The 16666-nt window shown below is 40.2% G+C and overlaps 4 protein-coding genes across 4 annotated transcripts; all 4 read left to right on the top strand.

Moving 5' to 3' along the window:
- The first annotated feature begins 4407 nt into the window (after positions 1 to 4407).
- LOC120452403 (sorbitol dehydrogenase) lies at positions 4408 to 6612 on the top strand. Its single transcript, XM_039636620.2, has 6 exons — positions 4408 to 4540; positions 4599 to 4632; positions 5008 to 5477; positions 5933 to 6151; positions 6210 to 6331; positions 6385 to 6612. The coding sequence occupies exons 1-6, from the start codon at positions 4487 to 4489 to the stop codon at positions 6566 to 6568; spliced, it is 1083 nt and encodes a 360-aa protein (XP_039492554.1). The 5' UTR covers positions 4408 to 4486; the 3' UTR covers positions 6569 to 6612.
- A 6-nt stretch (positions 6613 to 6618) lies between these two features.
- Positions 6619 to 10018, top strand: LOC120452402. The gene is made up of 2 exons (XM_039636619.2): positions 6619 to 7265; positions 7318 to 10018. The coding sequence occupies exons 1-2, from the start codon at positions 6746 to 6748 to the stop codon at positions 9951 to 9953; spliced, it is 3156 nt and encodes a 1051-aa protein (XP_039492553.1). The 5' UTR covers positions 6619 to 6745; the 3' UTR covers positions 9954 to 10018.
- A 3276-nt stretch (positions 10019 to 13294) lies between these two features.
- LOC120453757 (sperm-specific protein Don juan) lies at positions 13295 to 14292 on the top strand. Its single transcript, XM_039638590.2, has 2 exons — positions 13295 to 13509; positions 13569 to 14292. The coding sequence occupies exons 1-2, from the start codon at positions 13416 to 13418 to the stop codon at positions 14240 to 14242; spliced, it is 768 nt and encodes a 255-aa protein (XP_039494524.1). The 5' UTR covers positions 13295 to 13415; the 3' UTR covers positions 14243 to 14292.
- An 891-nt stretch (positions 14293 to 15183) lies between these two features.
- On the top strand, positions 15184 to 16341 carry LOC120453756 (sperm-specific protein Don juan). Its single transcript, XM_039638589.1, has 2 exons — positions 15184 to 15400; positions 15455 to 16341. The coding sequence occupies exons 1-2, from the start codon at positions 15307 to 15309 to the stop codon at positions 16204 to 16206; spliced, it is 846 nt and encodes a 281-aa protein (XP_039494523.1). The 5' UTR covers positions 15184 to 15306; the 3' UTR covers positions 16207 to 16341.
- Positions 16342 to 16666: the final 325 nt, after the last annotated feature.

The following is a 16666-nucleotide window of genomic DNA, read 5'->3' as shown; positions in this document are numbered from 1 at the left end:
ATGTAAAATGTATTGCAAAATATTCGCCAAAAATAATTGTATCATTTATTTTTTTTAATTAGCTGAATAGCATACGTTTTTTTTTGTTTACATACAATAATTATCTTTCTTACAGTACAAGTTATCAGCTTTCTTCGTGAAATATACTTCCTTTTGGTGTTCCGCTTCTGACAAATTCACAAATTATTTGAATACTTGAGAGAACTTCAGCAAAACCCAAATAGTTACGCACAAGAAACCCTTCGCTGCTCCTAAATCAAGAAAACTTGGAGACCACAAGCCAAACTGCACTCGGAAAAGCTAAACTCAGCTGAGACTGGGCTGAGAAAGGAAAAACTATTGGCGTCATCGTGTTGTCGTTGGCGAGGCATCCATCTTCCTCGCGCCGGAAACTCCAGTGGAAAACTCAGCAGCAGTGAAAAACTTGGGTGCAGTACAATGAAAATCAGCCAAATAACTAACAGAGTACACGGAGAAAAGAATATCATTATTATTTGTCTGTGAACTAATCTTTATATATTACAGTTTGACCCATTTATACATAAAATGCGTTCTTCAATGGAATTCCATTGCCTTACAAAACGTTTTAAAGTCCCTGGCATATCCCTTCCATAGATCTTTCTATTAAGAGTGTACAACGAGTGTAAGCATAATCCTGATTTCGCCTTAAAATTGTAATATTAAAGGAATATTTCATTTCGTTGCATTTGCAGCGTGTTTGCAGATGGATGAATGGAGCACTTCCTACATCCGGTTGCACTTTTTTGCGATTGCTGCACTTTCGTCCTGAGAGATGCAGCAGCATCGGCTGCGTATAACTTGACTTACCAATCTTCTCCCTGTCTCGGTTACTTTGACTCACATGTGACCCGGCCAAGTTTACACCATTCCTTAACTTTGTGTGTGCAGTTTTTCTTTTTCCCGACCGGCAAGCAGTGGGGAAAAGCGCAGTTTGCCACCGAGATGGGATGGACGATACACAAAGGCCGAAGGATTCGCCTTGAAGGCTCTGACCGAACCGCAGACACTTTGTCTGGCTCCCGGCCATAAATCTAAAGCCCGCGTGCTGTCCCCTTCCTTCCCGTCGAATGTCCTGCTCCTTTTTCCGCTGCAGCTGGAGTGGAGGATATGGAAAATGAAATAATTTTTGAAACATCAAAGTGTTGCGAGTTTACAGCACACCAGCTGAGAGTAATGACTTTGTATCTCCTGTTGTTTTGGTAGCTCCGCTGTTTCATTCATCACCAGCTGCCGGGTGTTTAAGAATTAAAGCTGAGTCCTGGCGGAAGTGTATTAGCAGACGAAACGGAAACGTATTTACTGATCGCATATCTTTTCCTCCATTGGTCAACACCTTTACCCTTCGCCAGCTTCCAACTCCAACTTCCAATGCCCCCGTGCGGCAGTTGGCGCCTGGCATCCTTCGCATCCTTCGTATCCTTCGCATCCTTGGCCCGGGGCCATGGACATGGCGCAGGATGCGCTCTTAATTTATGGCATCGAACTTTTATTGGGCAAATTTCGGTTCATCTCCATGCGTGTATTAAGACTAATGGCCGAAAGCTGCCGGAAGTTCTTCATTGACAAAGACAGTAACGGGGAATATTCCGAAGACAACATCTTTGGAATATTTACTTATCTCTAGTTGTAGGAATGTGCTGCAGAATCGCGACAACGTAGCCTATTTTTGGGCTACCGACGAAATTAAGCCCAAAGATCACATTCCTGTCTACAAAAGAGCACACGTCTGTATGAATTTTAAATTATAATTTAATAATAACCATAACCCAATATATTGACTATTATTAATACATATGTACATATGTATGTTATAACTTTTGCCGGTTAAACCATTTAATATAAAAACATTTAGCCAAATTCGAAATACATTTAAAGTTTATGTTTTTAAAACGAATAAAACGAAAATGGCATAGCAGTTAACACTATTTAAGATCATATTTTAAAAATTATGCAACTTCATAAAATTGGCGCATTTGTCATTGCAGTTTTCGAAAATATTAAACGGAAATGAAGTTGCGCCAGCCCAGTGGATAAAAACAGTGGAGTGACTCGACTTCCTAAGTTCCTCGCTTTTTAAGAACTAAATTTTCCTTTGAACATAAAAAATAAAAACATGTATATGTACATTTAAATTAGTTATAACGCAAACCGGTTAATAGAACAAGAGAGAACGCTATAGTCGAGTTCCCCGACTATCTGATACCCGTTACTCAGCTAGACTCAGTTTTAGATGGACATGGCCAAATCGACTCGGCTATTGATCCTGATCAAGAATATAGATACTTTATATGGTCGGAAACGCTTCCTTCTGCCAGTTATATACTTTTCAACGAATCTAGTATACCCTTTTACTCTACGAGCAACGGGTATAATTATACATTAAATCCGCATTCTAATTTCTAGTTTCAAAAATACATGAAATGGTATATTTTTTCCAGTGCTGGACCCCAAATGGAAAGAGAACAAAAGGTCGAGAGGATCGGTGCATATAGTGGCCGCTTGGTGTTGGCGTTGCAAGTGCGTTTATGGTTTGATGATTTACAGTCCCGCCCATAAATATTTGCACGGCCAGTGTGCACATTATTCGCGATTTATGCCATTTCGTGCATAACTCATGCCACAGCACATGTAAAATTTATGCAATTATTAATTTAACACTCCTGCAACACTGCCACTACCGCCTTCCTACCCACTGATCCCCACCCTTCTCACACATGTTATTTGAATCCGATTCCGTATATTCCGATATATTCTAAAGTAAGAAGTAAATAGAGCGCAAATATTATGGAAAGTGCATTTGATAAAGGTAAATAGTTATTCATGCACGGGTTCTATAGTTTATGAACTTTGTTTATGTAAAGAACTATTCTGCTTAAAAACCAATTGACGTTGTATTCTTACTCAAAAACTACAAAAGCCAGATATACAAAATTATGAATTTTTGATACTAATAATAATGTATAAATGTTATATCGTACCTGAACACATAGAAAGAAGTACTACCCATCTCTGATAGAAGCTACAGATTTGGTCCACATCCACCCGCATTGGACCGCCATAATTTACTCGACGAGCAAAAACACTCACGAAAAATAATAAATGTCCAATATGTTAGCCCGTCCTGGCAACACATAGCGAAGCCAAAGGAAAGCAACACCCAACATACAACATACTGCCGGCACAGAATCGACATCAGTGACAGCAGCAGCAGCAACTAAAGCAAAAAGAACAGCAGTGCTCTCGGTCTGAAGACCTTGAATACGCTTTAATGGGGTATTTTAAAACTTCGAATCGGTTAAATCTGTTATAAATTATGGTATGGAAACGATCATATTTGAAACTTTCACAAAAAAACGGAAATATGTAATATATATGCATCCTTTTTTTTTAATTTTTAAATTGTTAGGATCTACTTTGTTTGATTATTACAATCTTGCAAGCCTAAAAAAATGCCCTTCTAAAACTAAACCTTAAAATGCTAAATGTTTTCTTTGTAAGCAAGAATTGTAGAAAGCCTCGATTAGTGTGCGCCATAAACCATGTTTATTCGGCATGTGTAGGTCAAAGGTTGATAAGAACGAAGAAGAAGGGGGGAGAATGAATGGGGGCGTGGCCGGATGCTGGGGCCACCTGCTAGGCTGGAGTGCATGGAGTGAAGTTCCATTGCGAACATGGGCCAGCATGTCGCTCCATTAATTTGCCATAAAACAGAAGTGGATTAAAATTTGTTTGCCGTTGTTATTGCCCCAGCAAAAAATTACAAATGGTCCAGTTCCAGGAGAGGTGGGGCTGCTCCACCTTGCTTGGAGGTGGTTGTGTACTAGTGGTGGGCCCAAAGCTAGGGTCTTCTTATTTATGGCGCAACCAATTTTGATGTTCTGTTAAATGTCCGCAATGACACATTGAGGATATTCCCTTTTTGTACTTAAAGCATACATGACTTATAAGGACTTAAGATGTGGATCTGCTATTTATTCCATTAGGAAGGTGCAGGGACATGAAAACTGTGGCCTATATTTATCTTATATATAATTTTAAGCTTATAGGCAGCCTTACACTTGTTGCCTGAATAAACAAAACTTTATTATACTAAGCTTGATAATTTCATGGTATTTTCATGTGCAACAGCTTACTCCAGCTTAAGGTTGCCATTTGTATTAAATGTTTTAACTATGTGGGAAAGCCAAACAATATGCAACTCAAACACACCTTATAAATGTAAACGAGCTTATCAAAACAGCTGTACTCAAGTAGTGATAAGGATGATAACATTTGACCACAAATGCGAGTGGGCGTGGTGCCTATTAAATTCCTATCGCTGTCCGTGTCTCCTACGTCACACCAACTGATAACCACGAATTCAGAAGTCCCCTAGTGTAAGGTTTAAAATATTTGAATCAGTTGCGAATCGGCTTTCCGAGCGTGTGGTTTTCGAGCTCTCAAATAATTTAATTAACACATAGAAATGGCCAAGGATAATCTGACAGCAGTGCTGCACGGCATTGAGGACCTCCGATTGGTAAGGACAAAAATATCTTGCATCTAATATTTACTGACCATGTCTATTTGGTTAACAGGAGCAAGTTCCTATCCCAGAGATTGCCGATAACGGTAAGTAATCAATAAAAAAATTTTTATAAGTATCAACACAAAGTTCTGAAAGCAGTTAAAAATTATATACTTATTGGTTTTTTACATTATATGGTACTTGCCCTATATACATATATACGTATATAATCTTTCACTCGTACACTGTGTAGTTCAACCCCTTTTTTATATTACTTCTTATCACGTTGATAACCTACTGCCTCTAACCAACCTTCCCAAGGTTAAATGTACATGATCTATAACTGATATGAATTTTTGTCAGTCTGATAGTTGCAAAGTGACTGATCCTAGCATTATCAACCATTAACTATATTTAGTCAATTATAGTAGTTTCCTATTTCGTATTTCATAGTTTTGGTTTTGTTTTCTCTCTCTTAGAGGTTCTCCTAGCCATGGATAGTGTCGGCATTTGCGGCTCTGATGTACACTACCTTGCACACGGACGAATTGGCGACTTTGTGCTCACTAAGCCCATGATTATTGGCCACGAGTCCGCCGGAGTGGTGGCTAAGCTGGGCAAGAAGGTGACCACACTGAAGGTCGGCGACCGCGTGGCCATCGAGCCGGGAGTACCCTGCCGTACATGCGACCAGTGCAAGCTGGGCAAGTACAACCTGTGCCCCGGAATGGTCTTCTGTGCCACGCCCCCCTACGACGGCAACCTCACCCGCTACTACAAGCACGCGGCGGACTTCTGCTTCAAGCTGCCCGACCACGTCACCATGGAGGAGGGCGCCTTGCTCGAGCCTCTGTCCGTGGGCGTGCATGCTTGCAAGCGGGCGGAGGTCACCCTGGGCTCCAAAGTTCTCATCCTGGGAGCTGGACCCATCGGCCTGGTCACTCTGATGGTATGTTAATTATAAAAGAAATCATTTTCTTATCCATAAAGGGTAACAAAAATGTAAGCTAAAAAAAGGATGCTAGGTCCATACAAAAACACTTTGGATAGTGGCTTTAATTAAAAGGTTAACAAAGTATATTTTTCAAAGTTCTCTCCTCAAAAAAAAACCCAAAATGTTGTCAAGATTAGTTATCTCACAATATAGGGTAAATTGCGTTCGTAATATACCTATTATTTGTTGAGAATAAAGACTCATTTTAAAAAGACTGTCAAGGTCGAGATCGTGATATTCCAAGCTAATTACCAAAATCACATTCTATTTATATTTTTTTAGGTGTGCTTAATATTGTTTAGGTAAAAGCCAAGTGTTTACATTTTTCTAATGCACGTACCTTTAAAACCTTTTTAAAAAAAAAAGATTTTTTAGTAACTCAAATTGGTTTTATTCATTTTACCCTACAGGCTGCTCAGGCCATGGGTGCGTCGGAGATCCTGATTACGGATCTAGTGCAGCAACGCCTCGACGTAGCTAAAGAACTAGGTGCAACTCACACGCTCCTCCTGAAGCGGGAACAGACCGCCGAGGAGACGGCGGTGCTCGTCCAAAAAACAATGGGCGGTCAGCCGGACAAGTCCATTGACTGCTGTGGAGCAGAGAGCAGTGCCCGCCTGGCCATCTTCGTAAGTAATCAAAAAGGCCCTAGTTGAAATAAAAAGCTATAGCGGCGATTCTTTTCAGGCAACTCGATCTGGTGGTATTGTGGTGGTGGTGGGCATGGGAGCAGCTGAGGTCAAGTTGCCTCTTATCAATGCCCTGGCCCGGGAAGTGGACATCCGCGGCGTGTTCCGCTACTGCAATGAGTAAGTTTGAGCTTCCTAAAAGATATCAATTGATTACCCAAGAGTTCTTTTAGCTATGCCGCCGCCCTGGCCTTTGTCGCCTCCGGAAAGGTGAATGTTAAGCGGCTGGTGACCCACCACTTCGACATCAAGGATACGGCAAAGGCGTTTGAAACGTCGCGAAAGGGACTGGGTGGCGCCATCAAGGTCATGATCCACGTGCAGCCCAGAGACACCAACAATCCTCGCAAATTCTAATCACTTGTATAAGCCGATAAAAATATAGTATATAGAACACAGTACACTACTCCTCGACTATCAATCGGCACCTTTCCAAATCTAAAGTTTCAAGTTTCGACACACAATCTATTCGAAAACCCAAATTTGTTGAGCTTCCAGTAGTGTATCAGTCGACCCCCTTCTTTTAGCAGCCAGATGGCCGGCATCCTTTTTGGCAGTATCGAGGCATGTCGCCGAACCACCCACTGCTTGGGTATCCTGCGGTCCTCCTGCCGCCCTCTTGTGGCTTATTCGTCTATTAAGCCACTGCACCACCGACGACGTCGATACACCAGTTCATCGAAGTCCGGGGAATCGGCTGAGAAGAAGGGCCCAGGTCGGTTGAATCAGGAAGTGAGCCAAGCCAAAAAGCCAGATAAGAGTACAGTTGGGTTGGAGATGGCAGCAGCGCCCCCCGATCCTCCGAAAGTTCCTGGAGAGCAAAGACCGGAGTTGCCGTACGAGGTCAGGCCGGAGATCCTGCCCCTCCAAGATCAGCCAAACCGCTCCCAGCCTGCGCCTACAGAAGTCAAGCCCCCAAACCCACAAACTATTGTCTGCAGGTCAGACAACAGAGGTTCCTCGGGCTCTTCAAATAATCTTTTGGGATCCAATGATAAAATGGTAGGGAAGGTGGTTGAGTTTGAGTCTTCGGTTAGGACTACAGAAAAGAAAGGTGAGCAAAGTTGGGATGAAATTTTCGAGTTAAAAAAAACTCTTCCCTACAGATGTTGGTCAGTCAATTTCAATTCAGTCTACCAAGTCGAAAGATGAGCCCAAACTAGATAACTTATTTTCAATCGAATCCGAGCTAAAGACGCTGGCAGCTTCTGTGTCTGATTTTATTGATAACCCTATTCAGAAAGACTTCTCTCTAATTAAAGCGGAGCGTAGATCTACCGACTCGACCTCAAAAGAATCTAAAGCAGAAATAAGTTTGCCAGGATTATCCAAGTCGATTACCGATACGCCTCAAAAAACCTCTCTAAACACTCATGAATCAAAAAATTTAATCACAGCCAATGACAGTTCTAAGCCTCAAATTAGCAATACGACATCTTTGAATCCAAATCCGGACAATTCCAAACCAAATTCATCTTCCAAGACTAATCCACATGAAAACTTAAATCTTAAAGTTATATCCAGCACATTACAAAAGACTACTACTAAAAATATTAAAGACTTAGAAGAAAGCTCTACTCTAAAAACCAGAGAGGCAAAATCTTCGCAAGAAAGTAAGAGTTCCAGCTTTAACATGCCTCGGGAAGGTAAGATATCGGGAATTAAAGTCAATTCGAAGACACTCGTCGACAGAAGTATGGAGTTTAGTAAAATGCTAGATAAAGCTCATGAAAAGAGATTCTACAATGTGGACACACACAACGAGAACCAAGAAGATCGGGATAGGATCCATAAATGGGTGGAACATTTTAAATCGGTTAGTAAAAAGGCAGCATGTGCCTCCGAAACCAAAAGCACAGCGAAAAGTCCGACCCCTATAAAGTATAAAATTGAAAAGCCTTATTTCATTGAAACGTTGGTAAAAAAAGAAAATTGTTGGGTTCCCAAAGATAAGACATTGTCAAATAATATTTCCCATTCGGATGGTCAGAACTCTACTTCAACAAATACCTCTAAGATTGTCTCTCAACTGGAATTGCCATTAAAAATTGTGGCCAAGCACGAAGCACCAACTGAGTTTAGACAAAAGTTTAAGCCTATCCCGTCGTCTGAACTACGGTCGAATAAGGACACCATGTTAGATTCCAAAACTGAAGCAACTAAGCACACAGAATTTATTTTTAATCAGCCACTATCAAATAAAAGTTTACAGTCTCCGGCAGTCGATTCCGTAAAACAAAATGCGTTTATAGCCGTTGACAACGATAAAATAGTTAGAATTGGTCATAACGAAACGAAGAGGAACCAGTCCACAGAGGAAATAGTGGCCTTGTTTAAGGACGACTACGATGGTGAGCCAAACAAAAACGAGGAAGGCAAAGTCAATGAACTATTTGAGACACTTGAAAAATTTAATAATAATCCAGGATCTTGGTGGTCACTGCCAGAACTGTCTGCAGCAACTAAAAGCAGTCAAACGGAAGTTCTAGCAATGCTCTCATTGACATCGGATAAAAAAGGAGAACCAATCGGAATTAATAAAAAAGGCCGCCTTAATACCACTGACTCTGGTAATAAATCTGAAGATCACTTTACCAAACTTGGCGACTTGGACTCAACCATCCGAGAAGAGGAAGAGGAAAAAGATCAGGGAAAAAAAGACAAGCCCAACGAAGACTACTTTGTAAAACTCAGTAACTTAGACTCGACTATCCGAGAAGACAAAAGTGTCAAGCTGGACAAGAATGTGGAGTATGCAACGAGTGAAAAGAATGCCGAAAAGCATGTAGAACTGAAAAGCTTTGATCTAGCACAGAAGGTTTCGTCGTTCATGAAGTCCGCCGAGAAGGGTGTGATTAAAGACGATGCTACACAAAAATCGCGAAGACTTGAGAAAGGAGAGTCAAGGAGCAGTAGTAGCAAAGTTACAACTACATCGGAGCTAACACCTGGCGATCTTTATGATCCAGTGTCTCCAGAAATTTCCTCGCCATCCCCTTTAGAAACAGGCAAAACTGAACTTAAGGAAGATGCTGAAGAATCCACTCCTAGCCTAGAGGCTCCAGAGGTGAAGCCTAAAAAGGAGGAGACCACAGTCAAGGCACCTACCTCAATGGATGAGACCACAACCAAGGCTGACCAAAAGCCTCCGGTCGAAGTAAATCAGCCAAAGAAAGAAAAGCCCCAGTTGGATGATGGGGAGCTAGCCCTGAAGCTCCGGGACAAAGCTACGGGTGAGCAGCCAGTACTCCAGACTGCAGTACCACTGAAACCACAAGTGGAAAAGAGCCTCATTCAACACTTGTTTGACAAGATCTTGGGCAGAGGAAAGAACGACGAAGGCAAACGGCGAATGTCTTCCTTTACTGGTCAACGTCACATGAGCACATTTTCAATGAATACTTTGCCTTATGGTATTGCCCCAGGGCCTCAGAATCGGGATAGGGTGCTCGTCAATAGGGAGTTAGATCTGTTCGCCAACAATGATGACACTGAGATAAAGGGAGGCTCGCCGGAGTGCTCGTCACCCAAAAAGTCACCGCGTGAGCTACTCCGGGAAAAGCAGCAGACCAGGAAGATCAAGATCCTTGGTGGTTCCAGGGAGTGTGCCAAGAAGATGAAACGGCTGAAAGAGCTTGAAAAGGACAACGACGACGATGACTGCGGCAGGCGATGCTGTTCTAACAGTCTATCGCCCTTTTTACGTCAGCTTTACGTCAGACTGTACCTTCATACTAGCTAATGGGCTCTTGAATGTTGTTTTTTCTCACCTAAATAATGATATTTTAGCTTTAATGTAACTCGGAATATTATCGACCATTTTTAATTGTCGCAGGAATCATTTTTCGATAAAGATGACAAGTTCAAAAATCGGTAAAAAAAAAGTACCTTTTTTAGTGATAGATTTCAATTAACCCACTCTTTGGCTAAATTTTGGGGGCAAATTGAACGGAAATATAATATACTATTATCAGAGACCTTTTTGAATGTCATATCGAGGTGACGGACCGTAGTATATAGATTAGCTTCATTTCACACGAGAACGAGGGAAGTATTCAGAGTCAATTAAAATTTTATACCACCCCGGGGTCTGATAAGGTGTCGCAAATCAGCGTCGGTTCAACTTTGAAAGTCTGGCGACTACACAACCGCACAATGAACACATTTAGAAATATAAATAAAACTCTGGGAGGCAATCTAGGTTGTTTGTAGGTCAAGACTGTATGCTTAAACCAATGGGGACACAGTTCTCTATAATTTCAGATGCGGCAAACGCCTCGAACAAAACTAAATAAGCTGCTCATCTACCCGACAACACGAGACCAGAGATGTTAATATGATTGAAATTGGATACTAGGCTGGATTAAATAATGCCTAGACGAATATGCCCAAAAAAGGATCGAACTGATGACATTCTGGAGCCCAAAAAAGTGTATTTCTAGGGAGCTTACGATTTGGCTTTCGAACTATTTTCATCCACAATAAAATTTTAATTATAGAGCTATAAAAAAGGTTTTTTATACCCGTTACTCGTAGAGTAAAAGGGTATACTAGATTCGTTGAAAAGTATGTAACAGGCAGAAGGAAGCGTTTCCGACCATATAAAGTATATATATTCTTGATCAGGACCAATAGCCGAGTCGATATGACCATGTCCGTCTGTCCGTCCGTCTGTCCGTCCGTATGAACGCTGTGATCTCAGGAACTACAAAAGCGAGAAAGTTGAGATTAAGCATACAGACTCCAGAGACATAGACGCAGCGCAAGTTTGTCGATTCATGTTGCCACGCCCACTCTAACGCCCACAAACCGCCCAAAACTGCCACGCCCACACTTTTGAAAAATGTTTTGATATTTTTCCATTTTCGATTTTCGATTTGCCAAAATACTTTTGGCCACGCCCACTATAACGCCTACAAACCGCCAAAAACTGTGTTTAAGACTCTCCTCCCTTCCACTAGCTGAGTAACGGGTATCAGATAGTCGGGGAACTCGACTATAGCGTTCTCTCTTGTTTTCTTTTTTAATAGATCCAGGTCACAAATTAATTAATCTTGTCTCTAAATGTACTTACAAGAAACTTTTGCTTAGTTCCGACATATATTTATGCTTATGTGTATAAAAAAAATATATTCAAAATCCTCGATAACCAAAGATTTTAAGTAAATAAATGAGATGTAATCATTTTTTTGTGCAGAGCGCAACTGGGGACTTAATTACGCAAATTACGTCGGTATACAGGGCCCTTGTTGGGCCGAGGGAGAGACATCGATGTTCAGGCACCAGGTTGCCAGCGTAAGCTCCTCGTATTCGGGTCGTGGGATCTTGGTAAGCCTCTCAACTCTCCAACAGAACGAGAATAAATATTAGAAGAGCTGTAATATTTGGATTCCTACCGTTTGTCAGTCATCGGTCGTCACTGCCCCACAAGCTAAGCTGTACCTTGATCGTAAAACGATCGGAGCTTCATGCTTTATCTTAACATTCTAGTTTTTATAGTTCCTGAGATCGAGGCGTTCATACGGACAGACGGACATAGCCAGTTTGAGGCGGCTATTGATAGTTATCAAGAAAATATATACTTTATATGGTCGGAAACGCTTCCTTCTGTCTGTTACATAGTTTTCAACGAATCTAGTACACCATATTACTTCACGACGGGTATAATAAAAAAATCTCTCTCTAATCATGGGCCTGTATAAACGCAAACATGTCTCCATCAGTTAGTTCAGTACTGAGAACGCTATAAATTGCGATAGCCCTGCTAAGCGAACTTCAATTTCGAAGTCCATTATCCAACCCAGTGATAATCCAAAGGCTCTGGTTTTTTGCCACGCCCACTGTAACGCCCACAAACCGCCCAAAGCTGCCACGCCAAACTTTTGAAAAATGTTTTGATATTTTTTCATTTTTTTATTAGTCTTGTAAATTTCTATCAATTTGCAAAAAAACTTTTTCCCACGTCCACTCTAACGCCCACAAACCGCCAAAAACTGTCAGTGTTGAAGACTCTCCTTCTCTCTTGTTTGTAGTTTAATTTGCTGCACTGCCCTTGTAAGTTTAGCGGACTCCGTCTTTTAGTTCGGCTTAGACGTCAGAGACTTATTGTCAATGTGAAATGTTGGATACGATCCTTTCCAATCCACCAACGACGCTGATCGCGTGTAAGTCCTTATTAGATTCAGCAACGCAAGAATCAATAGCACTATTAGCTGCCTAAGATCTAGTCCTTGTGGTTTATTACTTCCATGGTGGTGGTGGCGGCTTCGGACTCCTTGTTGCCCATATTGGAACTACTTCTATGACGAGGTGTGTTATTCTAGTCTAGGATTCTTAAGTCCCAAAATTTCATTCAGGATCGGAGCAAAGATGTCCTATCTGAACTAAAAATCTTCCATTTGTCTTGGACATGAAAAATCTATTTTCACGAGACTATCCCCTCCCTATCCCTGTGCTGTCGTAAAGTGGGCTGAAGTCTTTTATACTGGACTAGAGCTTCTTCATGTCTACTCACATATTAATTATTGCCACTCTTTTATTGTCGAACTGCATTTTCTTTGTTGCATTTAGTCTGACTCAACTAGATAGGAATACCCCTCCCCCTGCTTTAGGTTCTGGCTGTTATGTAAGAATCTTGAACGTCTTATGATCTTTAAAACAGGGTATACGTAACATCTACTCTAAAACTAAAACAAAGAGGAAACCATTTCAAATTTTTGGCATATAGCATGATCGTTTTGGACGTTTTGGAATCAAACGTGAGCGTCTTAGAATCCCGAGTTCTCAACTGTCATACGAACGTCTGACCGATGGACGGACAGGTATAACCTTTAAATATTCTAGTAACGGGTAAATTAAAAAATTTACCATATGGTTTAATAAAGTATATGTATATTGCATTACACTTCGATTTAAGTAAACGGTATATCTGTGTCATTAAGGATTGTCGGTAATTAACTAAGTTCTTTTGGCTCTAAACTCTTAGATGGGTGACATTCAATTTCTTATAGACTTATAGAAATTTTTTAAATTTGTTATCTGAGATAATAATGTCAGTGAAACTTGTATAATTTTAGAAATGAGGTACATCTTGGATTCAGTTTAGGCCCTGATTCCACAGACGAATCAACAAATATTCTCCAGTTGGGGTTTTTCAAAATTCGTTGTAAAATTTTTGGTACAAAATTTCCAACTTTTTCTTGAAATGTTTAAGAGAACCGCCTTCATTTTAAGTCGGTGCTTACGGCCCACTATTATACGGCCGCACCACATCAATGTCCTTGCAAAGTTGAAGGAAGGTATGTAGTAAAATCTTATTCCTGTCTTCAATGTTATTAATACTACTTCGCTGCCGCAGACGTTACTAGTCCCGATGAAGTTCCAAATCAGTGGCAAAAAAGACTTGTCGACGGCTCTACTCACATTCAGGAGCACATTAGTTTTGCATTCGTTAACCCAATGCAACGAAAGTTCTTGCAAGACCTAGAGCAGCATCAGGCTCTTAAAATCAAGAAAGAGAATCAGAATGAACTTGAAAAAATGAAAAATGATTGCCGGAGGATGGCGTTAGAAATCACCATGGCTGCAAAAGGTGGCGACATTAAAAAAGCCTGCAAGAAACTGGCTCAAAAAGAAAAGTGCAAAAAGAAAGAACTGAAAAAGAAATGCAAGGACCTGGCTCAAAAAGAAAAATGCAAGAAAAAAGATCCTTGCAAAAAGAAAGACCCTTGCAAAAAGAAAGACCCTTGCAAAAAGAAAGACCCTTGCAAAAAGAAAGATCCCTGCAAAAAGAAAGATCCCTGCAAAAAGAAAGATCCCTGCAAAAAGAAAGACCCCTGCAAAAAGAAAGACCCCTGCAAGAAAAAGGACGGCGATTTAAAAAAGAAGTGCAAGAAATTGGCCGACAAGGAAAAGTGCAAAAAACTGGCCAAGAAAGAAAAGGCGAAAAAGTTGCAGAAAAAGTGTAAGAAAATGGCTCAGAAGGAAAAATGCAAGAAGCTGGCCAAAAAAGACAAATGCAAGAAAAAGTAATAAACTAAAGCTTACGCGGAATATTCAATAAAATACCCATTTTAAATTAATCTATCACTGTACCTACTGCTTTACTTATTTACCGAAAATTAGAATTTTTCATTTGCTCTATTTTTGAGGGCATAGCAATCTTCTTAATCAAACGTGGTCAGCGCAGGCGTCACTAGAACCTTCATGCTTGATACTTCTTATGTACATATATGTACATACATACATACACTGACGAGCAAAACTGTAAAACGAGTTGCATATTCTAACTTCAACGGACGGTATCTTCTCTCCTATTTTATGTACGATAATAATTTTAGTCTTGTTTTGTTGCTACTATATTTAACAGTATTTAAACATTTTACAACAACATTTCGGAGCCATGTAAAATCCTCACTGGCAAAATGTGCAGTTCCTCCAAGAGGAATATTGGAGCTGTGGGGAAGAACAAAGGACGTCTGGTACGCTGTTCCTTCTGAAATGGTGCTACGCTATACCCAAAATATGTCAAATCGCATAATGAAGATAAAAAATCAAATGGGCTGTGGACTCATTATTAAAATAATCGCAAATAAAATTGTCGTTTAATATATAACTCCAGTGCATAACTGTAACAATTAGCTTTTTTTTACATTTTGCTTCGGCATACTTGTTCCAAGTGTTCAAATCGCTTCATATTTTCACAAGCGATAGTCAAATATAGTAGCAACAAAACAAGACTAAGATTATTATCGTACATAAAATTGGCTCGTCAGTGTATGTACAAGTAGTTGCCGAGACGTTTATACGGACAGACAAAGAGAAAAATAGGCGGACGGACATGATATATTATATGATATATATACATTGCTTTTACAATAAGGTAGGTAAAAGCTCAGATTATTTGCGACTTAAATATGTAATCCAAAATCACATTTGTTAATTTCCATCACCTTCACGAGTTGTCTTTGACGATAACGTCATGACGTTTGGGAAAATTTAACAAATTATACATTTTAGCCATTCCTTTGGATGAGCTTTTCGTTAACAATTCGTTGTGACATTTGCACAAGAAAAATTCAAAATTTGCCGTTATAATGCTGAAAAGACCTGTGTTAGTTCATAGGTGCCTTCAGACATCTGTTAAAAGGTTCTACCACCTGAATGTCCTTGAACACTTAGGAAATAAAGGTAAAAGCTCATACTAAGACCTCAATAAATGTAACTGATACTTGTTTGGTTTAGTAATTTACAAGCCGTTAAGCCAGCCCAGTCAAAAGCCTAAGAAAATTGAAGACGGCTCTATCGGAGTGATTCAAATCATCAAGAACGAATACAATGCACTCACCAACCCCATGCACCGAAGATTCCTGGACGATCTGGAGGAGCAGAAAGACCAGAGGAATAATTTAAACCGGTCGTTAAAGGAAAAAAAGGGTGACGATCTCCAAAAGATGGCAAAAGGTTGCCAGAAGCTAGTCAAAGAGATCACAATGAAAGGTAATGATGGCGATGCTAAGAAGCTTTGCAAGGAACTAGCCCAAAAAGAGAAGAGCGACAAGGAAAAAATAAAGAAAAGGTGTCGGGAACTAGCAGCAAAAGAAAAATGTGAAAAGGATAAGCTGAAAAAGCAGTGCAAGGAGTTGCTGGAAAAAGGGAAGTGCAAGAAAAAAGAGACTTGCGAAGAAGAAGAGGAAGAAGAGGAAGAAGATCCTTGCGTGAAATGCTGTTGCCCAAAAAAACGCAAGAAAGTTGACCCCTGCAAGAAAAAAGATCCTTGCAAAAAAGAGGATCCGTGCAAGAAGAAGACTGTGGACTGGAAGAAAAAGTGCATGGAAGTAGCCAAGAGGGAACAATGCAAAAAACTGGCCGAGAAGAAAAAGTTCAAGAAAATGATAAAGATGTGCAAAATGCAAGCCGAAAAGGACAAATGCAGAAAAATGGCCGAGAAAGAGAAATGCAGGAAAAAGGCCAAAAAGGGAAAAAAGGACAAGTGAATTAAAAATTAAATGACCGATTGAAACTGGCGCGGACTCATAACCAAAATGATCAATTTTAAACCTTTTTAATTAAAATTGAAGTACGATATTTGTAAATAAAAACATTGCCAATCTGGCTTTTCAGCTCTTTAAGTGTTAGAGAATTCTTATTCGCACGGAATAACGATACAATCATGTATAATATTAAATTATACCTAATACTAGCCTTCAGCAATTGAAAAACTAGATCGTCACTATCTGACGTAATGTCAAAATCTCAACTTTTCTTAGAATATCAAACTACACTAATTTTACTCTCTTTTTACTCTTACTTTGATACTGACATTGTTACTGTTCAGCCTTCAAGTCGAATATTGATCACAACCTTTGGAAAAATGCACATGACTAGACTGACTAGTGCTCCAGACACAGACGTAATGTCAAAATCTCAACTTTTCTTAGAATATCAAACTACACT

The sequence above is a fragment of the Drosophila santomea genome, chromosome 3R, assembly GCF_016746245.2.
Source record: "Drosophila santomea strain STO CAGO 1482 chromosome 3R, Prin_Dsan_1.1, whole genome shotgun sequence".
In the NCBI taxonomy this organism is placed as follows: domain Eukaryota; kingdom Metazoa; phylum Arthropoda; class Insecta; order Diptera; family Drosophilidae; genus Drosophila; species Drosophila santomea.
This window is presented reverse-complemented; position numbering and strand designations above follow the sequence as displayed.

Coding starts and splice junctions, on each gene's coding strand:
- LOC120452403 (XM_039636620.2), top strand. CDS start 4,487: ATGGCCAAGGATAATCTGACAGCAGTGCTGCACGGCATTGAGGACCTC. Junction 4,633..5,007: donor CCCAGAGATTGCCGATAACG/GTAAGTAATCAA, acceptor TCTCTCTCTTAG/AGGTTCTCCTAGCCATGGAT. Junction 6,152..6,209: donor GTGCCCGCCTGGCCATCTTC/GTAAGTAATCAA, acceptor GATTCTTTTCAG/GCAACTCGATCTGGTGGTAT.
- LOC120453757 (XM_039638590.2), top strand. CDS start 13,416: ATGTTTAAGAGAACCGCCTTCATTTTAAGTCGGTGCTTACGGCCCACT. Junction 13,510..13,568: donor CCTTGCAAAGTTGAAGGAAG/GTATGTAGTAAA, acceptor TCGCTGCCGCAG/ACGTTACTAGTCCCGATGAA.
- LOC120452402 (XM_039636619.2), top strand. CDS start 6,746: ATGGCCGGCATCCTTTTTGGCAGTATCGAGGCATGTCGCCGAACCACC. Junction 7,266..7,317: donor TAGGACTACAGAAAAGAAAG/GTGAGCAAAGTT, acceptor TCTTCCCTACAG/ATGTTGGTCAGTCAATTTCA.
- LOC120453756 (XM_039638589.1), top strand. CDS start 15,307: ATGCTGAAAAGACCTGTGTTAGTTCATAGGTGCCTTCAGACATCTGTT. Junction 15,401..15,454: donor TGAACACTTAGGAAATAAAG/GTAAAAGCTCAT, acceptor TGTTTGGTTTAG/TAATTTACAAGCCGTTAAGC.